General features: G+C 44.8%; 1 protein-coding gene across 4 annotated transcripts; it reads left to right on the top strand.

The window, feature by feature from the left end:
* Positions 1-823: 823 nt before the first annotated feature.
* LOC149857672 (solute carrier family 2, facilitated glucose transporter member 11-like) lies at positions 824-22,949 on the top strand. Of its 4 annotated transcripts, none has more exons than XM_090063140.1 (12): positions 824-1,218; positions 5,283-5,381; positions 6,263-6,423; positions 9,254-9,378; positions 10,355-10,484; positions 11,173-11,321; positions 11,853-12,040; positions 12,834-12,944; positions 13,826-13,927; positions 14,057-14,132; positions 16,468-16,595; positions 17,304-22,949. In XM_090063140.1, exons 1-12 carry the CDS (start codon positions 1,198-1,200, stop codon positions 17,502-17,504), a joined length of 1,491 nt encoding a protein of 496 aa, XP_089919266.1. In that variant the 5' UTR covers positions 824-1,197; the 3' UTR covers positions 17,505-22,949. The 4 variants fall into 4 exon arrangements, with proteins under 4 accessions (XP_089919266.1, XP_089919267.1, XP_089919264.1 ...); XM_090063141.1 differs by lacking the exon at positions 824-1,218 and adding an exon at positions 1,253-3,375 and having other exon boundaries at positions 21,421-22,949; XM_090063138.1 differs by lacking the exon at positions 824-1,218 and adding an exon at positions 1,254-3,375.
* The last annotated feature ends 4,778 nt before the right edge of the window (positions 22,950-27,727 follow it).

Here is a 27,727-nt window from a genome sequence, read left to right as displayed (position 1 = left end):
GTTAATCTAGAGAGGAAAAGATTGAATCTAAAAATAGGTTGTTATAAAGAGAATCACATTTCTCCGTGTCTACAGGGGAACAGGACAAGATAATCAGGCTTAAAAAATGCAAACTAAGGAGATTCAGGTTAGATATTAGGAAAACTTCTTAACCACGAGGATGGTCAAGCAGTGGAACAAATTACGTAGAGAAGTGGTAGAATCTCCGTCATCGGAAGTGTAGGACCAGGTTAGACAAACACTTTTTGGAAGGGTTTAGATAGGAATGATTCTGCCCTGAGCACAGCGTGGGTGGGTCCGTATGACCGCCTGAGGTTCTTTCCTGTCCTGTTTTTCTAATGATTCTAGAAGGAAAGCAACAACATACTTAAAGTCAGTTTAACTTTCAGATCCCAAGTGGAGTTTGCAGTTTTAACAGAGAGAACAAATATTGTTTTTCATATAATACAAGCACAGTTCACAGTAAAGTCACATGAAACACCACCACATAATTTTTACAGGATCAATTATTATCAGAGTAGTAACACTTAAGAAAGAGGTAGAAGTATTGGAGATGCTGCTCTAAAACTAATTCCATATCCAATCCATATGACAAGTTGTAAAAAGAGAACATAAGATTTGGAGGCAGTTAGAATTGTTCCGATCCTATCACTGATAAGGATGTAGTTATAGATGCAAGATAGGGGACTCCTCAAAGATCCCCCTTCATATCTCTAAGCACAGAAAAATAAAATAGCTATTTTACCTTGCTCTAGTCCCCATACTGGAAAACATAAAGCAAGACAAATCAAATGACACCTGCTACATATACATAAGGATAAATATACTTAAGGCTTAGTTAGATCCTCAAAAAAATCACTTCCATTGACTTCAAATTCAAGCTTCATTAATTTCATTGGGAGTTAGCCACAGATCCTGGAAAGTCTCCGGTGCCAATGTAAGTGTACACCAGCATGCAGGTCAAGTGTGCGCAATACTAACCAAATTTCCCCTCATCTGTCATCATGCAGGCCTCTTTTGAGCAATACAAATCTGTTGGCAAGACACCTACCAGGTCAAGTGTCCATAATGGAACATAATGGGTGACTGAATACATGCATTCCTGCATTGGAGATTTAAAATAAACCTTTAAAATTCTTCCCAGAGTACAAGAGACTTTTGGCAGATACAGACTGAGAGCAAACATATCAAGGAAGAATGAACAAGCTGCAGAAACTGGTACGTTTTTATTTTTTTAAATTTTGCTATTGCTACTGATTGATGTGAATAGGAATGTCTTTAAGTGCCACAGCACTTGAAATATTTGACTGATTGATCAAATCATGACAAGATAGACACCAAGACGCACAAAACAAGGACTGGCTAGTAGTTTTCTCCTTAGCCAGCCAAGGGACACTACTATTTGTTGTTGCATTTATTGTGTTAGGAGTTAATGCTTCATGCCACCTCTCTGGCAGTGACAGCAACTTTTCTGATGGGCTCTTGAAGGTAGATAAACACCTTCCCTCAGCTGAGGAAGAAATGCAGTATATTGCAATGGTCAGATGCTGAGTGATCTGTCTCCACTTGCAGTAGTTTCTTTGTATGCTGTGCAAAAGAGTCTTTCTCAACAAATCACATGCCAGAAGAGGGTAAAGGAAAAAAACTGATGGGGAAAGGCTGACAGCAAGAGATTGTAAATCAAAAGGAACAAAGATGAGAAAGGTATAGGTGCACTGAGGTCAACAAACCTACTACAGATTAACACTGGTGTAACTGAGAGCAAATTCCAGTCCATTATTCCCGAGTGTACAATTTTGCTATAGACAAAGAGTAGCATAATCAGGAATTAAGGCAATAAAAGCTGCTGACAGTCTGACAGACTTTTCCCACAAAGATTACTTCAAAACTGGGACTGGATTTGGAGGTACTTGAAGGAACAAAAGATTTTTCCAATGACGTGTGTGTACTGAGAGCCCACTAATGACGTTTCCGCTACATGGGGAGCAACCTGAAGTTTTCACTTGAACATGAAAGCAAATGTGCTGTTTTATGTTCTGTTTTAGCATTTAAATGAGGAATGAGCAACAAAAAGTAAAGCTGTCCCTATATTGCCTCAATGTGAGCTTTATGATCATTTCATTTGTGGAAGAAGTGGTGGCAACATTAATGTAGACAGAAAATAAGAGGCATTTTACCATTGTGCGGAGATATGTGGGGGCTGCTCTATAGAAGCTCATCACTTCAGTCTAAACACGTCTATTTAATTAAAACATGTTAAACCCATAAGCAGATGAAGTGAAACGCTTGAGCCATATATTGCTATAGCTAACCTTATAAGAGGAGGTCAGGTATCCAGCCTTGTTGGTCTAGAGGAAAAGGCAAACAGGACTGGCAGTAGAGATGATATCTTTTATTAGATAAAGATATGATTTTGCAAAAATCTTGTTGAATTAAGTCTTGCCATTAAAGACATGTTTTTGCAAAACTTTTGTTAGTCTAATAAAATATATCATCTCTACTGTGAGTCCTGATTGCCTTATAAGAGGATGGATTGATTTCAGTTATCTAAGGGTTTCTCTCTGAAGGGGCTTACCCCACAATAGCTATTCCCCTTTAAAATCCACACCTCACCTTAATCCAAAAGTGCTGTGTAGACAAGCTTGAAGGCAAATCTCATTGCAACTGGGAACGTCCACATTAGGGTTTAAGCTGCTTTAACGGATGGATATATGGCTTCGCACCCCTTTAGCCTACGGAGTTCATTTTGCCTTCACTTTCCTGACGGTGCCCTGCACTCAAGACCGCGGGGCCCAGATCACACTTCCCAGAAAGCAAAGGGCACTCGGAAACTGCCACGCGGACATTAACAACTCAGCGCTGCGAAAGGTGTTAACAGGGCTTGAAAGATTAACCAAAGTAATGTCGGAAAGTCACTCCCGACTACTACCAGAGCAGACCGTGACACTTGTCCCTTCCAAGCATTAGCATCTGCGGGCCCCAGGGCAATATTCCCGTGAGGCGACCGTGCTTTCCCCCCCGCCCTGCGCGCAGGCCCCGGCCCCGGCCAGACACACTCGTTTGCCGCAGGGCTCACTGGACAGCCCGCCCTTGTCCTTGCACGTGCAGGAGAGCGCCTCCGCGCGGCGTGAAGGGCACGGGGCAAGCAGGGCCGGAGGCGGGAGCCGCGCCGGCCCGGGACGAGAAGCCGGGGAAGGCTCCCGGGCCGCACATGATACCGTGTACGAGGCCCACAGCTCTTCGTCCGCAATGTCTCCGCTCGGCTGACACGGGGGGGAGGAGGCGCGAGGAGCCCCGCCCCGGCGGCGAGCCGGCATGGACGGGGAGGAGGAGGACGACGAGCTGGAGCGGAGCCGCGAGGGCCTCCTGGGGCAGGTGACCGCCCGCCGCGCGCCCTCTATCGGCCGGGGGGAGAAGGGCCTGGGGACAGCGTGCCTCCGGGCCCCCCTCCCCGGGCACGTGAGCCCGCAGCAGGGCGGGGATAACGCTGCGGAAGCCGGGATGGCACGAGCGAGACGCCGGTGTTGGTTTTTGTTCAGCCCAGGGGAGGCCTCAGCTGGAGTGCGGGGCCTTTGGGGGTGCGAGGAGACGGCGCCGGGGTAGAGCTCACCTGGGAGCAGGTAGCAGAGGGACTGGAGGGCGGCACGAATGAGACCGGCTTGAGAAACGGCGCCGCGAGGTCGGGCAGGGCATAAGAGAGGGTTGCAAAGGAGGCAGGAACCGGCTGTTCCCCCTGTGCGTGGAGGGGAGGAGAAATGAAGCAGGCTTGCTCTGCAGAGAAATTCAGGCCAGACACTAGGCAGGTAATATGGGGTAGTGAACTGCTGGCACAGGCCGGCGGTTTCTAAATGCAGGTCGGACAAGCGTTTGTCAGGGATGCTCTAGGTTTACTTGACCCTGCCTCTGTGCCGGGGGGTGGGTGGAGGCTCCTTCCACACCTCTATTTCTCTGAGGTCATGGAAGAATCATTGTGCTGTGGCCACATGTGTTTGGTATCAAATGTTGTGTCAGTGGCGGGTAGTGGGAGCATGCCGTATCAACTCAGATCAACTTCGGATAGGGGGAGAAAAGACAAATCCCTTTGCTTATGGACATACAAAAATGAACTTTCTGCTTCTTGTGCCATCTCAGCTAGAAAAGCACCTGCCTCCTCCACCAAACACTGAATCAGACACTGCTGCTACATAGCAGAACACAGACATCCCATGCTACCAACCTCCACAGCATATGAAGTGGTCCTTTTCAACAATAAATACTAATCAAGACACGGGATTGAAGTTGAAAAAGAGAATATAGCAGTAATGGGGGGGTACCAATTTTTAAAAGATCAAAATGAACTCATGCCTCACCACATTAAAAAGGTAAAATAAAGGCAAACCCTCACCAAACAAATCACTGATCAAATGGGACAACACAAAATATAGTGAAAACCTTCCACTGTATAGGGAGAAAGTGAAGCAGAGAAGCTATCTGATTCAATGTCTGACCTATGAAGGAGTATGGGAAAGACTCCCTCAAATTAAAGAGGAGAAAAAAATACACATAATAAAAAGGAAGAGATGGCAGAAATAGCATCCAGTGACATTTCAGTGGGCTTGAGTTCAAACCTCAGGGCTATAAAGAAGCCCTGTTCAAGGTAGATGTTTTATGTTGGGCAAATATTGTTAGCTTTACATTTGGGTAACACTTGTACAATGCATTTGTCATGTGTCTAAAAAAGATTGACTTGACTTGGTGATAGCTGTCAAGTCTGTGCAGTGATATTTATAGAAAATTGCACTGAGTTTTTAGAAAAATACATATAAAATACCAAAGCACTGACATTTCCAGGACTGTTATCCAAAACCAGCCCTGAATGAACTCTGTTACCTGCAATTTTTTATTTTTAAACTACTGTGTACAGTAATATTTTAGGCAGCAGAGGGCGCCTTAAAGTTTAAAATGTTAGTTCAGAGATGATACCTTTTGTTAGATCAGCTAAGAAGTTGCAAAAACATAAAAAGGTATCATTTTGGAACAAAGAGTTCTAGTTTTGCATTTCTTTTTGTCGCAAACCAACACACCACCAGATACATCCCTGACATCAGTTAGTGTCATTTATCTAATCTTTTGGAACTTACCATTTTAGAGCCAGCATTGTGGCCTTTTCATCTTACCATTCAAGTCCTGTCAAATAGAGTGTGGCTTTGGGTCAAGTTCCTAATGAATCATTTTAATGAAAGCAAGAAAATAATCTACATTTTCCACCCTTTTAATACTTTTATGTTTGGGGGCTTTTACAGGTTCAAAGCAGGGTGCTAATTCTAACAGTATGTGCTGCTGGGATCGGAGGGACTTTCCAGTATGGCTATAACATCTCCATCATCAATGCTCCAACTACAGTAAGTTTCTGCTGGCCTCTAACCTTCTCCGGAGATAGTGAATCTTATGACGCCCCAAACTTGTAATACCTAAAAGAGGTTCAGTGACCTCCAGTATGAGGATAAACCAGGATATGGTTTAGAAAAACCTTCAGTCAGCTAATACTGAGGCTGAATAGTGAGGACTTGGATGTGTATGTTTTTATAATTGGTAATTGAGGGGTGTCATCATGCTATTGCTAAAGGGCTTGAGGACACAAGATTTGCCAGTCAAAACCTTTTTCTGCCAGTTATACCTTTAACAAATATAATCATGAATATTTCCACACTTAAAAGACCTTTCTTTTAAATAAGGTGGCCACATTTTTCTTAATTATTTTTCAAAAGACTTTGCAAAACCTGATTAATTGCTGTAATTGGTGATGACCCATTTTCCCATTGGCCAGGTTCTCTGGGGCTCTCTAGTAGCTGTTCTAGGTGTGATTCTGAGGCACCTGGCAGAGAAAAAATAACATTAAAATGACTTATATACTCATCTTCTTGTTAAAATTGGTTCGTGGGAGCATTCAGCATCCAAGTGCTGTACACTTTCAAAATCAAGCTTTGCCTCTGATTTTAGGATCAAATTTAGAATTAGAGGTTAGAACCTAAAAACTCTACATATTTTTTAAAACACACAAGATTTCAGTGCATAAACATAATCTCTCTAATACAGCTTCTCAACAACTAGAATTCTACTGGAGTATCAAAATGATATCTTAAAACTAAATGCTTTTTTTTCAGCCTTCTCTTTAGGGTCCTGTTTGGACCATAGGCCCTAACTAAGAAGAGGAAAATCCTTGGTCTTTTTGCTTTCTTCATCTTTAACCCTTCAGTAAACCATCCTTGTCCTTTATTTACAGTACATTCAGACGTTTATGAATGAAACATGGTTGGAACGCACAGGTGCACCCCTCGAGAACAACATGATATTGCTTTTGTGGTCTTTTATTGTCTCTGTGTACCCTTTGGGGGGGCTCACTGGAGCTCTTGTTGCAGGACCTATGGCAATCAAGCTGGGAAGGTAAGAGGGCTTTGTATCTCCAACATGAGCTTTTTAGAGTGGATTTCATTAATCTGATGACTAGCATGTTTGAGTGTGAAACTAATAAGAGTCCAAATCCCAGTTACCCAATGCGACTGAAAATCACAGAGGACGCTTGTAATCAAAAGACAACAAATTAATCTCTCATTGCTACATGAGGCCAGAGGGCCCATGCCTTGAAATGGTAACCAGACACTTCTCAAAATCCAACCTAGAATGGTACTTTCTACCAATGGAAAATAGTTGGAGATGACTCTCAACTCAGTTGGCAATAGGAATCACTATTATCAATGTGATGGGGGCCCTCCTACCTCCCTAAATGTGGCTGTGCCATTGTGGCGATGTGGGAGCTCCCCGACCAGCCACAGTGCTGGTCTCCCACTGCCTCTGGGTGTGCCTCCCACCTATCTTGTCTGCCACACCTTGCTGTTGAGTAATTAAGATCTTAATTAGGCAGGTGGCTGTCCTTTCTGGGTCCTGGTGTCTAGGGCCTTGAGCACACGCTCCTACCTCCCCTTATGTGTCCCATGCCTCGCAGATGTTTCTAACAGCTGTGTAAAGCTCCAGCCTGAGGCCAGGCCCAACTCATTACAGTATTAGGCCTCTCACAACCTGCCTGTTACAGGCCACACTCGTACCACCTCTGTCTCACTGAGGCTTCACATTCCACTGTCTCTCACATGGTCTCTTCTCTCATACTGCCCTTGCTGGGCCTCACTTGTACCGCCCCTCCTTTTCCCCAGGGCCACACTCACCCTGCCATATCCCGAAAGGTTCTTGGGCCTGGTTCCCTTCGCTCCCAGGCCAGCAAGCATACAGCCTTTCGAGCATCTCCTGCTGCCCTCATCCAAATGAGCACCAGGCAGTTCGCAAAATAGGGGCAGAGTCTGCGCAGTGTCTTGTAGCTGGATAACATCCCCCAGGTGTTCTTCATACGGGGCTGCTGACTTGCCCCCTTATTTCTCCGCAGCTTCTCTGCCGCCCTCTAATCAATGTCAGGTCCACCTGCGGACTCAGGCGCCTGAAGGCTTACCTGGACCAAATTCAGTCCCTCAAGTTAACAGGGCCTCAACACAGGCCCCCTACTCACAGGGCCTCATTTGGTTCAGTCACTCAGATGCAGCCCTTCAGGTGCCTCTCTGCACCCAACTCTGCATTGTCGCCTCCCCTGAGGCACATAGATTCATAGATGCTAGGGTCGGAAGAGACATCAACAGATCATCAAGTCTGACCCCTTGCCTAGGCTTTTCTAACCTTTCCAGGTCTGCTTGCAATCATTCCCTAACCTCTGGAGTGTGCATTTCACCCCACAATTTAGCATTGTCCGCAAACTTGGACAGAGTACACTTCACACCCACATCCAAGTCACTGATGAAGATATTGAAGAGTACAAGTCCAAGGACTGAACCCTGCAGGACCCCACTACCCACCTCCTTCCAGGTTGATACCAACCCGTCTACTACCACTCACTGGGTGCGACTGCTAAGCCAATTTGCCACCCACCGGACCATGTAAACATCTATGTCACAGCCTCCTAATTTATTCATGAGAATAGGATGAGATACCGTATCGAAGGCCTTTCTAAAGTCTGAGAAAATGACATCCACCTCTACTTCTAAGCATTTTGTGACTCTGTCATAAAATGAAACCAGATTGGTCAGGCATGATCTACCTGCTACAGAACTGTGCTGGTTTCCCTACTGCATTATTTTTCCCACTGAACTCCCACAAATATGATCCTTCATAATATTTTCAAAGACCTTTCCAAGGATGCAGGTGAGACGACTGGCCTATAATTACTCAGATCCTCCTTCCTCCCCTTCTTGAAAATAGGGGTCGAACACCCCCACAGGCTCAGGGGCCCCTGCTCAGCATGCCTGCCCCACAGCTCCCCAGGGTCTTACACCTCCCTGGGCTCAGGTGGCTGCAGCCATGCCTGGCCCCACTACCCACTCTGCAGGGTGTTGCACCACACCAGGCTCAGGTCCCCCCACATGGGTATGCCTGGCTCTAACTCCTCTGATGTTGCATTACCCACCCTAAAGTGGGTGCTGGGGTTATTAAGGTGCCCCTCCTCACCTTTCACTGAGGCAGAAATTGGTCTGGCATTTCTTGAGGGCTCCTGTGCCACTAGGAGCCCCACCAAACCACCTGTCCCTGGCAAGGTGCAGTTTCATACCCAGGACCAGGAGTTTCCAAGCCACCCCATAGCTCCTGCCCTTACCTCCGTGTTGTCTCTGGAGCAGCAGCTCCACCAGGAGATATTTCTTCCTCAGCGCCAGGAACTGCTACCCCCAGCCCTACTGGCCTGAGGCTTAAGATGGCCACTTGTCAGGACTGGGCTGCACCTGACTGCTGCCTGCTGCCTGGCCCAGTTCTTCAAGTGGCAGAGCACTGGGAGTGCTCTGACACCGGCCTTCCTCCTTAAAATGGTTCCTGGGGACGGCTTTCCCTGCTGCTCAGTCAATAACTCCCACCGAACTTGCAATATCCCTAAGTGGTAAGCAACCCACTGGTGCCCCGCCACAGCCATCCTCAGCTATTGTCATTTCCAGTGGATGGGACTCTAGCTGTGTTAGACCCTTCCAACACAAAACCCAGGTTTCATAATTAATACATTAAGTCAGTGGGCATCTAAAATGAGTGTTTGGATCCCAAAGTGCCAACTGGAATGCTCTAAGATAGAAAGCCCCATCCTAACATAAGCATTTGGGTTTGGAAAACTGGACCCATTAGATATAAGCACTGAATCTGATAACTAGACCTGATACAATCTGAGCCTTTTATTGTGTTTTTATTCTCTCTGAAGGAAGACATCCTTGTTGGTGAACAATGTTTTTGTGATTATAGCTGCAATCTTGTCAGGATTCAGTCAAATGGCAAAATCTTTTGAAATGATCATGCTCAGCAGATTTTTTACTGGAATCAATGCAGGTATGGTTTCACTGGGGGATGCTACAGTGATGAGCACTATAAAAATAAATGTTTGTGTTATTAAAAATTCTGGCACCAGTCTCTCTCTTGTCTAGGTCTGCAGTCCTTGATTTTGAGTTTGGCTTTGAAAATTAAGACCCTTGGCACCAAAACAGATTGGACTAGCTGTTTTTCCATGCCCGTTTTCCATTAAGAAACTAAATAAACATAGATCGCCAAACAATATTTGTTCCATATAGCAATATGTTTCTGAAATGTAATACGCAGCATTCTGTGCCAGTAACTGTATCCAATATCTGAATAGGCCACCCCAGACACAAGAAAAGGAAATTTTAGTGATAAAAGTTGTGGCACTTGACACTTCTTTATTGCTCTGTTTACCATTAAAACTGGTTTACATATTCCCAGTCTTGAATTAGTTAATGAAAACTTTGTGACCATAGAAGAGTTGATGCACTTGAACAATTTGATGATCTATATATGCACAAATTAAAAATTCAGATTTGTAGACCTGCTTTCTAGTTTTTGTATGTGCGGACTCATGACACTGCCTATGTGCAAAGAGTATACAGCATGTACAAAATTTGTAGTTGCCAAATATATAAATACATGCATGTACAGTTTTGCATAACTCGAGTGTAAGCTGTTGAGCTTCCTCACTTTAGCCACCGCTATTTCGTCTCTAAAATTCATGAGCACCAAGGGTGAAAAATCAATGCACCTTTAATAATAATTATCTATGCATTTTATTTAGGAACTTGATTACAATATTCAACTATATATTTACATAAACCGACGTAAGGTATAAGGAAGTGAAACATATTATGGGCCTCAGTAAACAAAGTAAGCACATATAGTGTAATCTGCAGAAGGGATATAGCTAACTCACTCCACTCAGAGCTGTTTTAATTTTTCTTTTTCTCTCTTGACATTTGGAAATAAGCTAAAATCAGTGTTGGTCTATGTTGTCCACCAGGTGTGAGCATGAACATTCAGCCCATGTACCTGGGGGAAAGTGCTCCCAAGAAGATCAGAGGAGCAGTGGCATTGACTTCTGCATCATTTACAGCCTTGGGGTTGGTGCTAGGACAGGTTTTTGGAATTAGGTAATGTATAGGTACCAGGCATGGTTCTGTTTCATTAAGCCTCTTTCTGTCTTGTTCAGATGTGCACATTAACAGGGTGGGTATGGTGCTTTTTTTTTTTAGGTGGCGAATTCAGCAGTGGGGTCAATATTGACATAGGTTAGTTACACAATGTGGATCTAAATGGCAACACTGCTTTCACTGATTTGGCATTTGGTGGGCATACACAAGTGTGACCTACATCAGTGTGGTATTCTTTGTAGACCAACCCCAACCATAACATTTACTTAAGTGACAGACAGGCTTGCTTATGTAGGCCTGAATTTGGCTTTAAATCATAAGCGCAAGGGGGAGGCAAGTTAAGTTACCTTATGAGAAGAGGTTGTTTTAGTTCACACCTTTGTGTTAAATGCTTTTCCTGCTACAGTCCCACCTTTTCCACATACAAAGTATTTCTTGTTCATACCTGCTGAATATCAAAGTGATAAGAGGTACATGCCACTCCCTCCCAACTTGTAACTTATGCCATCATTGATATCACCATTGATCCAAGACCACACTGATTCTCAAACCCAGTTCTTCCCAGCGGGTTATGTTGCCACCAGTTTCCTCAACCAACATGAGAAGCTGTATTTCACTCAATGACTATTGTCTTATGAAATATTTTATCCATTTATTTTATTCTTTGTTATATTTTACTTTTCTCCAGTGAACTATTAGGAGGAGAGGAGAGCTGGCCTCTTCTTTTAGCTAGCAATGTGGTGCCTGCTCTGATCCAGATGGTAACTCTGCCCTGGCTCCCTGAAAGCCCAAGATACCTCTTGATCGACCGAGGGGACAAGGAATCCTGCATCTCTGGTGAGTGTAAAGTGACAATGTCAACCTCCCATTCAGAAGACAAGATTTACAGACAGTGCAGACAACCTGATGTCAGTTTGATTGTACATTTTTTACAAGATGCAAGAGGTAATTCCAGAATATTTAGTCCATGTGTTTTATTCTGTCCTATAGCACTGCTAGTTTCCTTTAATAAATACCAAATACTTTAGCCCAATGCAATGTCTGCGGCATTTATCTTATGATGTATTAATTGCTAACCAGGTAAGGTAATATTTCTTAAAAACACTTTTACATGCCCAGAATGCATGCAGATACATGCAGTCATGGTTGCATTGGCACTTCAGCTATCTTGTTGGTTTGGTTTGGTAATTGTACGTGCAAATGAGGATACACTTTTATCCATACTTTTTTGTGTGCAGACTTGGGTTGCCATTTTTGAGAGATGTTCTCCCTCTTCATGGTAGCCTTTCATATATTTGAAGACTGCCGCCATGTCCCTATTTAATCCCCTTTTCTCCAGGCTAAATTTGGCACATTTTGTTCTTCCAGCATTGCGGAAACTGAGAGGCAGTGATGACCTGAGTAGCGAGATAGAAGAGATACTAGCAGAACAGGCTGCCATCAAAGGTCAGAGGGCAAAGAAGCCATGGGAGCTGTTCCAGAATCCGGCTGTCAGATGGCAGCTGATCAGTATCATTGTGCTAAGCAGTGCCATGCAGCTTTGTGGGAATGACTCGGTAAGCATTGTGGGAACTGTTTCACGAGCAGTACTAGAAATGAGACCAACCTGCAAGCCACACCTTGTCACTTCTTGGGCAGATTGGCCCATGTTCAGCAGGACAAGGAAAATAGCCTGCCTCACTTACAGTGTTCTTCCTAATTGCCACAGAAAGGTGTGACTGTATCAGGGAGGGAGAAATCAGTGGAGGAGTTAAATTAAGACATGTAAAATGATGGATTATAAAGAGAGGTGGGTACAAGAGCTAGGTCCTTGCTCATATTGCTTAGCATCCGGCTTTGGTGGAAAAGAATGGTTGAGGAGACATAAGCCAGAGATGCCTAATGAACTGCAGGAAACAAGAGAATGCAAATATAAATGCATTAACTGACAAGTTTCCATTTAGCAGTCTGGAGGAGTAAGAAGTGCCTTATACTGCTTCTGAGTAGTAGTCTTATCTTATCTTGGTCATTTTATTCAGGGGAGAGCTCTATAGTTAATGGACTTCTCTTTGCTCCACTGTTGAAATACTGTGACTCCCCTGATGCCAGTTCTTTCAAAGAGCATTTTGGCACCAATATCTGAATGAAATACCAGGTGCTCAGTTGCTGAGACACTCCTACGTGTTAGGGGATGGACTGCAAATGGACGCTTTTTTTAGTGCTTTACGGGAAAGTAGCCAATTCTCTATGGGGATGTGTAACCCCAAACTGGAGAGTAGAAAGTTGTATCTGAGGGAGCAGGAAAGGCACTGGCTGGCAATTCTGCAGTATCCTTTGTTACATTTTTCTCTTCCTCTCTTTCCTTCTCAGATGTATTTTTATGCTGGCTATGTGTTCCGGGAGGCTGGAATTCCATATGACAAAATCCAGTATGTCATCATTGGCACTGGGTGCTGCGAACTCATCACAGCTGTTACTTGTGTGAGTACCTATGCACAAAATAGATGCATTTTACTAACACAAGAAAACTCCACTGACATACAACATCCAACTAATAACAATTTTCCTACTTAAAGTGCTTTTCATTCCGATGGTTACCTTGCAGATTACCAATCCATTAGTCATTTAATCAATCACTGATCATGGCCAGATAGTATAATGTCTGAATATTTTAAAAGGGAGTATATTTTTCTTGTATCTTGGCAGTTGCTGTGGATAAACCCTTTGGCTGATCTGGAATAGCACTTTTAAAGTCAGTGACTGGAGAAAACATACGGTCTATATAGAAAAGAATCCCCTCCTTCTCCCTTCCAGGTCCTGGTGATGGCTGCATTTCAAGCCCTCCAGTTCAGTTCTGTTGGGTTGCTGGCTCTTATTTTAAAGTTGTGATCTGTAGTCTTTGTACCTGTGATATCATTCATAAGGCAGCATGGTGACATACTAGGTATTCAAAAATGTTTCATGTTCTGAAACACCACCACCTTGTGGTAACCTATTGTTACAGTCACTGAAGCATTCCCGTAGGGTACTCAGACTCATACTAATATGTAGGTTTCATTCAGTTTCTTTTCCCATACAATAGACAGCAAGAGAGAAGCACTGTCTCCTTGGCTTGCTACTTTATAGTCCCAAATTACCTTCAATTTCCGACAAAATCTAGGGCATTTATATTTCTCAAGCAAGTACACAAGGTTTTTTAGAGACAGGTTTAGATTGCAGTTGTGACACACACTTGACACTTCCTCATCACCCAGCCTGCCTGAATCCCAATCAATGCCACCTAACTAAGCAGTGCCTTGGAAGGAGGGGCTGGAGGAGAGAGGCATAAATAGCTTTTGAACATCTTGTGTTGCTTTGTGCAGAATATGATTATTGAGCATGCTGGCCGGAAGTTGCTGATCCTGGGAGGATATAGCTTCATGGCAGTCTGGGCCATCGTTTTTATGGTTGCTTTATCCCAGCAGGTAACAAATTCTTTTTCATTATTTAAGTCAAGTAGAGTCTGTTTTGCCTTTTATACTGGTGGGGTATTAAATGAGAGCAAGTAACTCTAAGTGTCTTAACTTTTATTTCCTTCTCCACTATGTCTGTAGAGTCAGATTAGCTGGATGCCCTACCTCAGCATGGTCTGCATTTTTGCCTATATCCTGAGCTTTGGAATTGGGCCAGGTAAGTTTCATGAGGGTTTTCACTGATGTTTTGAAACTGCAGGGCTCCAAGACAAGTGCTGGCAAGGTGCTGGAAGTGAAGATTGCATTTGACCAGGTGACAGTTGAATAATACAAAAAATGTTAATTTTTTCACTACAGTTACCTATATTTTCATCAGCTGCAGTGCTTGCGCGCAACTGTGGTTATGTCTCAGAACTATGTAGGGGCAATCTGTGCTGCTCTCTATAGCAGGGGTAGGTAAAATACGGCTTGTGGGCCAGATCCAGCCCACCGACTGATGATCACTGTATTTCACAGTGTATATGTTGACACGGTGTATAGGTCAACCCTCATTTAAAAGTTAGGAAAGGTAGGATTCTAGGCATGGTATATAAGTTGGAGCCGGGCTTTGCCCCATCCCCTGTGAGCAGCACTGCCTGAGTTACATCAACCTAGCACTTAGCCCTGCACCACTTGCAGGGGATGGTAATATAGGGTATAAGTCGTGGTTGAATTTTAAGAGTAAAAAATTGGGCTTCAAACCTCAATTTATACACCATGAAATACAGTAGATCTGGCCCACGGGCTGGCACACAATTGATTTAATCTGGCCTGTGGCTGCCCTCAAGGGGGCTGAGCTCCATCTGCTCCCACATGGGGCAGCTGGTGCCATGCTTCTGCACACACCTGCAGGTTGGTCCCAGTTTTGACCAGCGTGCACAACTTTCTAGCAAGGCTGCTCCTGGTGTGGCTGCAGCCATCTTGGGTACTGCTTTGTTCCCTCCACCTCCAGTGGCTCCTCCTGTCCTTGCTGCGCTGCTATGGGCAACAGATAGGGTGGGGAAGCGGTGGGGGCAAGGGGAGTTGAAGCCAGGTGGCTCTTGCCCCAGCACACAGGGCTCCAGCTCTTCCTTGGGTACTGCTCAGCTTCCTCCCCCACACCCCCGCTGCCAGTATCCAGCGGTTTCTCCTCCTGTCCTAGCTGTGCTGCTATGGGCAGCAGGTAGGGTGGGGAAGCAGTGGAGGGGAATCTCAAGCCAGGCAGCTCCTGCCCCAGCACATGGCCTTCAGCTTCAGCTCCCAGCCACCTTCCACCCACTCTATTCACCCGGCATGAGCAGCCATCTACAGGCAGACAAGTGGGTGGAAGGCAGCCTTGCCAGGAAGCTGTATATGCTGGCCAAAGTCAGAGTCGGGGCTAGGGCTGGGGCTGGGGCCAGGGTGGGTGTAGGCAGGAGTGTGGCATGGGCTGCCCCAGACAGGAGTGGGAAGGGCTCAGCTCCATGTGGAGTGCTGTGAGGGTATCCGCAGGCTAGATCTGGGGGAGTAGACTGCACCTGCGCCACATCACTCAGGCAAGCTCTGCTGCATGAGCCCCCTCCCTCCCTCTACCTCCAGCCAGCTCCCAGGACCTAACACAAAGCAGTCCCAGCACACCCATGTGCACACTCTCCCCACCCACCCACACACACATCCACACATACCCCACCACTCACACACTCCCCACCTATGCCCTCTGACCCCCACAATATACAAGTAAGATTTTATTTGAGCTATTATCTCTATGTACACTACTCAAAAAAACATATATCAGGATAAAAATATTTTTGAAATAAAATTAAAATATGTTATAGTAGATGTTTGATTTTGAATATATGATTTGCTTTTAGCTATAATTTGTTTAAATGGTATCTTTTGAAAGATTTTATGTGTGTAGCCCTCCACAGATTACCAAAACTTGTTAAGTGGCCCACCAGCCAAAATAATTGCCCACCCCTGCTCTCCTCGTGCAGCTGTCTTTTTTGGGCTGGTCATGTTTGAAAGAAAACAAGAAACAAACACAAAGCTTGGGTCACTCCTGAAAGAAAAGTTCCTTTGCTTTATAGGTTCAGAGCAAAAAGAGTGACATTTTGTCTAATTTGTGACAATAGACAACAGCTCTTAGATGTGCAAATCAGTTCATTAAGCAAGTGTTCCTAATACTTCATTCCTTCTGTTTGCAGTCTTAAAGGTTCTTGAGCTCTGTTATTTTGTAATGTCTTTGCATATATATGTAAAACTTTTCCTATTTATTTTAACTGATTGACTTGTAATTTTCTCAGAACCCAACCATTTTTATGGATGTGTGCGCACATCTGAATGCATATTTAACCTAAAACTTCCTGCTGCAACTTAAGCCACATTAGCACTTGCTCTGGCTATGCTGACTAGTAAGAATTTACAAAAAAATCCATTATAAATGGTCCCTGTCCTGTTTGTATACCCCACACTTCTTTGGGCTGTTAGCATAGGTCCTGTTCATTTCCACCCTCTATTGATGAAGTTATAAATTTTCTTGCAAATTCCTTTCCTAGCTGGTGTGACAGGAATTTTGCCGACCGAGATCTTTGATCAAATGTCCCGCCCAGCTGCTTACATGATCTGTGGCTCTCTACTCTGGTTCAATCTCTTTCTGACTGGAATGGCCTTTCCATTCATTGTGGTAAGTTTGGAAGATTATATATACATCTACAGTTTTTCAGTCCATGAACAAGTGCTCTCGTACTGCTACAACCTACACTGATGCTTAGTGGAAATGACTAGGCCTGCAGTATCTCACCGGGATAGCCAGTTCTGCAGCTGTTTGGCTATAAGCTATAACTAGAGTAGCTGTGAGCTGTCTTGTAGCCAAGTGTCCAACCTGTTCCCTATAGAGAATACTACAGTACAAGAGGCTGGGATTGGAACAGTTTTGAGGCCGGACAGCCACCATTCCCATTCTGTCATCAGGTTGGAATGGTTGGGACTACGGAAGCTACTAGGTCCCTTTTAGCTCTCACAACATTCCCGTTTGTGAATCCTGCTGGGAAAGGATTGAACTGAATATACTGTGAGCTCTTCACAGCTAGCACCCTTGCAGTGTTTCCTACAGGGAATCCTAACAAGAGCAGTTGTTTTCCCATTTTCCTGTAGAGTTATATGTAGTGAGAAAGGCAGGAAAAGCTGAAATCATGTAATACTCCCCTCACCAAGCCAAGTCTCCCAAACTTTACCCTTGAGTTGCTGTAATCCATGCACATAAGATCCTTCAGGTCAGCACAGAAATATTTTATGATGGCTGCCACTATCTGTAGGAGTGGATTTCTAGTGGTTCATGGGCTCATATTTTTGTACATTTCCAACCCTTTTAAATATTTTTCTCTCCATTTAGGAAGGCCTTGCACATTTCTGCTACCTTCCATTCTTCATGGTTTGTGTCTGCACTGCTCTCTATGTTGGCTTTTTCCTTCCTGAGACAAAAGGAAAGTCCTTCCTGGAAATCTCAGAGGAATTCAGCAAGCATAACTTCAAAACTCAGACGCACGAGAATCTTTGGAAAGGGCCTGAGGAAATCAAATCCACCATGTTATAGCTTGGGAGACACAGATGAGGCTGATGCCTGGAAGATATGCTGAGAGGTTACCTTTTTCTGGTGGGGTAGACACAGAAAATATGGGGTCAGGCAGAACACACTCTTCTTGGGTCTACAGTAGAAAGCTTTTATAGTAAAGCAGAAGTTCAGTTGATCTTTCTTGCTGACTTTATTTGTAAACTCGGACTGAAACAGCTTGCTCTCTCCTTCTCTTAGAACACAAGTATTAATTTGTTCTGCAGTGCCCCTTATCACTGTTGGTGCTCCCAAGAGATGGCATGCTGTATTAACAAACCATCTTGAAAAATTACAGGTCAAGCTGTGTGTTCAGTTTTCATTTCAGAATAGTTTGCAAAGAGCTAATAGACGATTAATAAGGAGCAATAAGTAAGTTACAACCAGGTATAGCAGATGTTATCGTCACAGCTATGGAAGGTATTAGAGATGGTTAATTGTCACCTATTGACTGAACATTTAGTTAGCCATGTCTTTAAAGTGTTCATTATTCTTTATCCTTTACAAACTATTTATAAATGGAACTGTCATGGAGCGGGCCCTAGGAGCGGCCGTGATCTCCCTAGCACCCCCTACCGTACCAAGTTAACTGTTTAGCACCCTCAGTCTCGCCCGCCACGTCTTGGTGTTATATATCTTTTAAGGGAGGCTGTCTTACTGTTCCCTATGACACGGTGCTCTGTACGTCCTGGCCCCTATCCTATGAGGGGTGACCCGGTGCGCCCCAGCCTTATGGGCTACGCGTGCCTCCAACCTCCCCTTTAGCACGCCCCAAGCCTCGCAGATGTACCGGACGTTGACTGGTCAGTTTACTCTCTGCGCCCTGACTGGCGCTCTCGGGCTTGCCGCGCAACTGGTGCCTCCCGCAGGCGCTCTGGCCTTGTCACTCAACCAGCGTCCTGGCTAACGCCCCTGGGCTTGTCACGCAACCAGCGCCCTTACTGGCGCTCCCGAGCTTGTCACGCAACCAGCGCCCTCTTACCGGTTCCCTTGTATTCGCTAGCTTACTCAGGCTGGCTCACTATGCTTGCTCCTTTAAGTTTCTCGCTAAGCTCGCCCCTCTGGGCTTGTCTATACACTCGCCTGGCTGGGCTTCCCAATAGGTTTGCCCCGGCTGGGGCTTCTCCCAGATAGGTAGTTCCCCACTAGGGTCTGTCTCACCACAGTCACTGCGGGTCTCCCCCCCCAGCCCATAAGGTGTGTCTCCGCACTCCCCGCATTTTCACCCCGACTGGGCTTCTCTGCAGTCACTGCGCACTTCCCCACGGGGTGCTACCCTGCTGGGGTTTCGTCAACCGCCTCCCACAGTAAGTTCCCCTCACTGGGATCTCGTGCCCCCTCTGAGGCCTGTCCTGTCTGGGGCTTGTCCTGCACTCCTCACCCTCTCTGGGGCCTCGTAAAATACTGCCCCGCAGGGCCGGGATCACCAGGAACCCCCACACTCTTGGGTAGCGCCCCTGAAATTATCCCGCTAGCCACCCCCACATCCAGCGCTCTCTACCGCGCTAATTATCCCGATAGTCACCCCCACTGGGGTTGGGGTCAGGACACCCCAAAACACAGCACTCTTTACCATGCTGGGAGCATCCCCACCTTATTGGGGAGCTCCTAATGAGGCCTCCTCCTTCCCCTACAGCCTCACCCGGTCCTCCGGTGTAACAATAACAAACTAGCAACGTAAAGCCCTGAGCCAACCAGCTACAACCCAAAAGAAGCCGCCCAGCTATAACCTAAACCGTGCGCCTCCTAGGCGCTCCCTCACCTCTCTGCCAGGGTTCTCTTCACCCTCTCCCATCATTATACGAATGCTGGAGCGCTCTGGCTGCTCTGCTTAACTCTGGTCCACTCAGCTCTGCTGTGCAGCAGCAGAGCTCGAGCTCCTGCTCCTGCTCCTGCTCCTGCTCCTTGGGCTGCCAGAGGAGAACTAAGTCTGGTCTTGGCCTGTCTGGTTATAAAGGCCAAGCCCTGTCCCCTCCTGGTCAGCTGACCTAATCTGTCGCCCTGGCAACCGCCAGCTGTGCTGCCCTGTTGACAGACAGCTAAGCCCGCATCGCCATTACTAGTAGCGAGCACCCTAGTGCTCCGCTACGGGAACGTTAATACACAGTGGGTGCATCTACATATGCAACGAATGCACCCAATTAAACTTAAGTGCAATTTGAGCTGGAGTAAATGATTCTGACGTCACCTACACATAGGTTTAAGTGCAGTAATTTACTCTGCGGTTCGATAGTACTTGTGTCTGATGGAACTATCCAGCAATACTATAAATTAATCTACACCAGCTCAATTACCACATGTATAGATGGTGATGCTTTACTGCACAGTAAATTAGTCTATTGTGCAGTAAAGCACATGTGTAGACATGCCCAGTATGGTATTTCTGACAATCTTCCCCTCACCCTTCCCACCCTCTACCTCAATTTCTCTCTTTTCTCCTAAAAAAAAAACTCACTTTTTATATTTAGACACATGTAAAATAAATTTTAGACAAGTTTTACTTTGCGGTAACAGATGCCTTACAAGAACAAATGTAACAGTATTTATTTTTCACTGTCTTGTTTTACACAATCAGGTTTTAGTTTCCCCTAAACTCACCTAGCTAACCGTGGTTCAGATAACCTCAACCATTCAGAGACGGGGCATAGGTGCTGCCTGTGACAGCTGAAGTTATTATTTTAGTTCTTTCTCATCCTGCCAATACAGGTTCAGCACTGGGAAAGTTAAACTTTTAGGAGAAGGGTTGATTTTTAATTGAAATATATTTACTAGTTTTATAATATTGAAACCACCTGATACTTGAGAGCATGAGTTCAACTTTAAAACTCCAAGCTAAGTTACTGTTTGAGAAAATCAGCCTATTTTTTTAGGTGTCTAAATATGGATTTCAGTACCCGAGTGTAGGCACTGAAGTCTCAGAACTTGAAGCGAAACGTTCTAGAGCTCAGAAAGAGCCTTCATTTATAGATCATATAAGCAGGCCTGGACAATGGATTTTTTCAAAAATTAGTAAATGATATTTTGATAAATACAAAAGCCCACTACTGAGTTAATAGTCACCAATTGACTGAACATTTAGTTAGCCATGTCTTAAGAGAAGGCTAGATGTACACCTCGCTGGGGTCATTTGACCCCAGTACTCTTTCCTGCCATGGCAGGGGGTCGGACTTGATGATCTACTCAGTTACCTTCCAACCCTAGAAACTAGGAAACTATGAGTGCATGTTTGACAGTGACTGTACATTCATGAGAAGTATGTTGCAGGATACTGTCATGTCTTGAGCTTCAGTTTATCAAGGTGCATGTACATTGACTGCTGTGATAGTAATTATCTGGGATAAAAAACTGACATGTTGTAGTTGATAAAGCTCAGTGGAAGTGTAACGATCGGTATGTATTTTTCAAATCTAAATGATGTAGAGGTATTTGGAAAACATAAGTGAAAGTATTACAAACTGGTTATTTATTTTCTTCACCTCTGAATACCACCAGGCACACTGGTTTAGCATCCAGATGTATTTATCCTGTCTTTGTCCTTCCTTCACCCTAACAACAACTACCTCATCATAATCCCCTCAATTCTTTGCCTCTAAACCTAGCTCTCAGATAAGCTTGGTATCAATATGATTAAGTTTTGTTTTCAGAAACCAGATGAAATTCCCTGTAACTGCCCTCAGTGCTCTTGTTTTTCAGGGTATAAAAACATGTGACAGATTAGGAAGAAAAACTCCTCCTAATGCTTGTTAAGAAGTGACTTATACCACCAATACTTGGGTGTTGCTTTTACAATTATTTATTTTGAGGTGGTTTGTCTTCCTGGCTTGTTTGTAATGTTTTATGTGCATCTTACAGTTCACATAGTTCTCTTGCACTGATCCTGTACACTCCTTATGTCTCATAGGGCTTTTTTTCTCCACTCCACCTGATCTCTGCCAAGCTCAGAATAGAGACGGGAGGGCTGACGGCTGGCCAGTCATGGCTCAGTTGACCTAGTGCCAGTTAAAGTTGTTGGAGTAACAAAGAAATTCCTGGAGAATCAGGTGGAGCAGAAGCTTTGTTCCATCCTTTTCATTCTACTGTGCCTATACCCTCTTCTCCCCCATGCTGTTTGGGGTGGAAATGTTAACAGAAGACCAGTTTCTGCTAGCTTCACCCCTATAGATTCTCCCTACCTACACATCATTTTTCCAATGACAATGCCTGGCTTCTGGTAAACTTTGCAAAGTGAACTTAGTGCAGAATCTTGCTCAGACAGAAACCCCTTCTACAGCACTGAAGGTTGCTGGCACAGAAATGTTTGCTGCATAGTCTTGTTTCATATTTGAATCATTCCCTTCTTAGTGGTCAGATATAAAATGCATCATTATGTGATACCTGTAATCTTGGAACATATAAGAGCCAGAAGCTACGTCTGCCCTCTCCAAACCCATCAGGGTTGTCTCATATCTGTAATTGTGAAGTAAGGAATATGCCCTTTGCCTAAAGCAAGCCCTGTCGCTCCTGAATGTTTTAAGATGTTTATCATTGTGGTAGCTGCACACCAAACTAGATTATATGGTTGGTGATCAAGAAATAATACACTTGCAATTGCTACATGGGAAACTTAAGTTAGATATTAGGAAGAACTTTCTGGCTCATGGGGGTTACCCACTGGAACAGATGAGCCATTGGATGTTTTAAAGTGTAAGTTAGACAAATGCTTGTCTGGGTTGGTTCAGACAGGGATGATCGTGCCCCAAGCTGGGGATTAGACTAGATAACCTCCTGATGTGCCTTCCAGACCCATTTTTCTGTAATAATTCCACGAAAATAACCATATTTTCCTAACTCAGTGTGGAATGAAAAAACAAAGTAAAATGTTTCTGAAAGCAGGTGTCACCAACCAGATGTCAAAACAGTACACGCTCTGTTGGTGGCTAAAAGTGAATGAAGTGTTCCTTCGGGAAGCAGGATGTGCCCAACTAGTGGCATGCTCCTAGGTATCTCCATCATCCATACTATCCAAGGCTCCGCATATTCTAGCACGCAGCAGCTTCCCATTGTTATGTGTCTGTCAAAGTGCTTGGGCGTGCCTTAGGACTAACTCTACGTTTCCCTCCAGTTTCTGTTCATAGCCCACAAGCCATTATCGTTCCTGTGGTTCTTTTTTGCTTTGCTTGTATCCTACATTACTGCTGTTAGCAACAAAAAAAATTATTGTAAAGAGAGAGACTTGTGGCCAAACAGATACTTCTATACAATTGTAGCTTTTTAAAGAAATGCATTATTCTTGAATGAAATTAAGGTGAATATAACAGTCTGAAAATGTGTTATCATGCCGGGCATGAGTAAAAAGACAGTTGTGCTTTGCCAAAGAAGGAAGCTGCCTGAAAATTATTCTATTTTTCAGTATATACACAATGTAGAAAAAAAATAAATATGAAGTTTATTTGGGGAATGTTATGGCTGATTTTTGTTTCTCTCACATACACATGCAGATCATTTCTTTGCCTGCAAATCTTTGCTCAAAGACAGTACAAGCATTTTGCAATTATTTGGTTGTACAGAGGATGGGACAAAGTCATCCTAATTTTTTAAAAACTGCCAGGAGACTTTGAATTCTGTTTATTACTGTGTTTATTATAATAGTGCCTAAGGGTCAGCCCAGACGGCAGCCCCACTTGGCTGGTCCCTGCCCCCAAGATCTTCCATTCTAATCCAGCAAATAGCGGGTGGCAGGACACCTGCAACACACCAGCAAAGCAAATGATGTGATGGCATCAAGGTGTCACTGCCACAATATTTGAGTGGGAGCCAGAGGCACCTCAATATGAGGGGATCAGATCAGTGGAAAAAAGGGAGAGAAGTAGGATGAGGGGGTGAGAGCATGGGGGGACAGGGTAAGAGGCGCACACATAGAGCTGAGGTGAAGAAATTGGTGGCGGGAGAGGAGGAAAGGGGGGTGGAGCAAATAGCCAATCCGCTCCGAGTGGAGAAAGTCTAGCTGGAACTGCAGCAAGACCTGGGGATGACCAAAGGTCCCAGATTTTGCTGCTGCAGCTGTTCCTACTGGCTGAAATCTTTGACTCCTCTCTGCAGTTTTTTCCCAGTGGTCCCTAGGGAGGGACTTGAGGCCCAACTGCACAAGACACTATAGAGCAATAAATAACAAAAAGCAGTATCGTTACTGTGCAGAATAGACCTATTAGCCTTTACAGTCATGTCAGAGAGACCCACACTTGGTCATCTGAAATCTAACACCACTACTTCAGAGAAGAATGAAGAGGTGAAATACTGATGGGAGTTACAACGTTGTACATATATACGTATGGATAGATGAGTGTTATGCATATTAGGTACGTACAGTAAATTGAGTACGCGCTAGAAGAATGACCTTCAACTCATGTCTCACAGGCAACATGTTGCCCATTAAGCTGACATTCTTTGTGAAACCAGGAAAGCAAAAGTTAAAACTGAGGTTGAGGATAGCAAAGGTACTGCCTGTAGCACAGTACTGGTCAGCCTTGTGCCCCACATTAGCAAAGGTTGGGGAGGACGACCCTGGCCCACAGGCCAGATCCAGCCCATGAGGGCATGTCACCTGGCCCAGCGTGTTCCCCAGGGGTCTAGAAATCTGGCAGCATGAGAGAAGTGGCAGAATTACTTGCTGCTCCTCTGCTGCCAAATTTCTAGACCCATGTAGAGTCCTGCAGGCCAGACAACATGGCCCTGTGTGCCAGACCCAGGTACCCAGGATCAGGCTAGCACATAGTCAGATGAGGCTGGCCTGGGATCGAGCCAGTGTGCAGCCAGTGCAGGTCAGTTCATAATGGGATCTGGACATGAAAGACCAGGTCCACAGATTGATCCTGTGCCACTGATCCTGTGGCGTCAAAAGGCTGGGTGCCACTTAACTAAAGCACATGTGGCTTCAAGATTACAGCTACGAGTGGTACATATACTTACTGACCAAAAAATACATTGACATGTCTCTCTCTATCAGAGTTTAGTGGCTCATTTCGAATATAATTGACCCTTGGTTACAACAGAACTGGCACTGCTCCCAGTGATTAGAAATGTGTATGTGTATATGTCAGGGGTAGGCAATTATTTGAGCCCACAGTTTTAGGGAGCTCACAGGGTGTGTCAGAACTGTCTGCCCCCAAAACAGCTCACCAAACCTCCCCATTTGGGATGGAGCTGTGTGGGTGCAGGCAGGCGGCAGCTTCATCAGGGTTGCCACCAGCACCACTTCCAAGCTGCCCTTGTATCCCAAGGAGCTGCTGCCTGGCTTCAGTGGCTACCTGGGTGAAAAGGCAGTGGCCAGGCAGAAGCTATTGCTTGGCATGGGAAAGAAGGGGGAGTTGGCGGTAGGCACTGACACCTCCCCCTTACTGTTGCCATGCCCTTCTTCCTGCCACTGCCTGCAGCCAGCACCGGGGCTGCCCTGTGGCTCCTCCCGACCACCACCCTTCCAAGCAGGGGCCTGGGGCAGCCTGGAGGCAGTGCTGGTGGCAGCAGCAGGGTGGGGAGGAGCCACAGGACAGCCCGAGGGTGGCAGTAGCAGCGAAGGGGAAGCAGGCATGCCTGCCACTGAGTCCTGCTTTTTTCCCGCGCTGAGCAGCAGTTTCTGCCCAGCTACTGCTGCCACCACTCATCATGGCCAAGGCGGGCAGGTCCAGAGCAGGTGCTGCAGAGACCCCAGCCGCCCGTGCAGGGCAGGCTGGGGCTATGCACTCAGTCTGGAGCTCAGGGCCTGCTCATGCACGTCCCAGGTAGTCTGCATGGGGCTAGGGCCAGTGATGATGGCAGCTGGAAGGAGTCACTGCTACCAGGGCTGCCAGGAAATGGAGTTCAGCTGCAGAGCCACCCCAGCCCTGCTGCAGAGCTGGGGGTGGTGGGATGCCCCACAGTCTGGACAAGTGCCTGGGCCAGGCAGGACCAAGAAACCCACCATCGGCCAGATAAAGTCTCTCTGTGGGCCAGATCCAGCCCACAAACCAAATTTTGCCCACCCTGATATATATTATAGGAACTATACATGTAAATACATGTGAGCACACACACACATATAGATATGCATGTATACACACATATATTGTATTTCATTTCCTATAATAAGAACCAACCCTGTTAATATGCAGGCTATATGCTTCACTAGATAGGATAGTATAGGAAATATAGTATATTATGAATACACACATTTCTAATCATCAGTGCTGCATGGAAGATATCTATTATAGGAAATGAAATACTATATATGTGCGTGTATATATACTTTTATATATATATATCTCTACTTTCATTTCCTATAATAAAGACCAACCTGCTAATGCATAGGCTACAGAAATCACCACCATCTACCTTCCACACATTTTTCTGAATATGATTAGGAACTGTGTCGCTTTAGACTGATAAAGTGGAGGCAGATAAAAATTGTTAGGTAGTTACATTTTAATTAGAGCATTTAACAGGCCTGTTACTTGTTACTGAATTAAAACACTCTTCCATGAGCTGTAAAACTGTAAGTTACCTATTCAGATAGATATGCATACAATATGGGCTGCTAGTCAAAATTCTGAGCACAGCTTAAAAAAATACTTAATCACCAAAGTCTCACAACTTGAATTACTGTATACAAATAGCAGCAAGAACCAGTAGTTCCAAATGAATTTCCAACAGACACAGTAGAGAGTAGAGAGATAAGGTTGCAGATTTTGTGCTTGCCAGCACTCCCGACAAAACCTTAGGTAAACAGCTGAGCTTGCCCTGTATCCTGAAGATAAACAAAATCTTAGTCTTGTGAACTAACGTGCAGTCACTTCCAAAGGAATTCACCTCCAAAAACATCAGGATACAGAGTTCAGACCTGAGTCTTCTATCTATAGCAACCTGGCATATCTAAACAGCAGAGTGGCTACATAGGAACAGAGATTATCTAGATCTAAGGAAAGATAGTAAGCTATTTCTTTTATGGAAAAGCTGTACAAAATGATATTCTTCTTCATCAATATCTATCATATGCCATGTCCCTACCTCAGTAGTTCTGAACCTTTATAGACTCAACCTTTATAGACTCATCTGACTCCAGACACCTCTCCATAACTTTTGTAAATTGAGCAGCAGCTCATTTAAAAAAAAACAAAAAACCATTTATTTATTACAATGTTTACCTCCTTGCAGAGCTGCCAGGCCATGGAGGCTGGGCAGTGGTCAGCAAGGATCACCCTAAGCCTGTACTGACCTGCTTATATCTGTTTATCTCCTCACATCTCACAGCACTTTCCAAAGGATTCTGCACCTCCCCAGGGTGCCCTAGCTCCCTGGCTGGGACTCACTGCCCTACATGCTTAGCTGTTGAACTTCTCCCAGACAGGGAGTTTGAGTCTGCTATCAGTCATTCACTAGTCAATGCAAAGGCACAGAGTACACAAACTGAATTTATTATTCACACTTGTATCAAGATATCACACTAAGATAGACCAAAAAGAAGTCCATGAGCATCAATCCAGGGCAGGGGAAAACACAACTATTTTATATAAGGTGCACATCATGCTTATAGTAGAGCTCTTCTTGATACTTTACAGGAGAATTTTATCTGCTGCCCAGTGCCACAGTACTAAGAACAATAGAAAATACACATTTTTAAACACTAAAACTATATTTAAATACTATTTACATATGTGTACAAATGCACTTAGGAGAGTTCTCTCTTAGATACAACTATGTCTTCTGGTGAATTACTAAAGCCAATAATAGATGTTCAATTAAAGGCACAATCAGACCTAAGCCTCAATCCTGACAATTGGACCTCATCCCATGCTTTAAATGAAATGTGTGGCTGATGCACTTCTGGGGCTGGGAGCGCACTGAAGAGATCTCTGATGTGCTCCCATGACTCAGAGAACTCATGCACTGACCAGTGCTCCCAGCTTCAGAAGTGCACTGGAGTCTTGAAAGGCCCTGGTGTGCCACTGGTGTGCACAAATCAGCTGACTAGCACTTGCAGCCCCAGGAACACACCAGCCACACGTTCAGTTTAAGGCATGATGGGAACCAGCCACAAAATTATTACACATATTTCATGGCTTATTCCCTGTTTTATTGCATCATTAATTGCTCAAATGTGTGGCTAGGCTACCACTTCAGACATGATTAACTACTTAATCAGGGGGCCTAAGATACTAGAACTACTTTTGTCCACTTCACAGCCTGCTTGTGCTTCAGCA

The sequence above is a fragment of the Crocodylus siamensis genome, chromosome 9, assembly GCF_052110815.1.
Source record: "Crocodylus siamensis isolate JL-2025a chromosome 9, ASM5211081v1, whole genome shotgun sequence".
NCBI lineage: Eukaryota > Metazoa > Chordata > Crocodylia > Crocodylidae > Crocodylus > Crocodylus siamensis.
This window is presented reverse-complemented; position numbering and strand designations above follow the sequence as displayed.

Excerpts from the sequence above, each read along its gene's own strand:
- LOC149857672 (XM_090063138.1), top strand. The coding sequence starts at position 3,316 with ATGGACGGGGAGGAGGAGGACGACGAGCTGGAGCGGAGCCGCGAGGGC. Across the intron at positions 9,379-10,354 it reads TTTTACTGGAATCAATGCAG|GTGTGAGCATGAACATTCAG; the intron begins GTATGGTTTCAC and ends GTTGTCCACCAG. Across the intron at positions 10,485-11,172 it reads GGACAGGTTTTTGGAATTAG|TGAACTATTAGGAGGAGAGG; the intron begins GTAATGTATAGG and ends ACTTTTCTCCAG.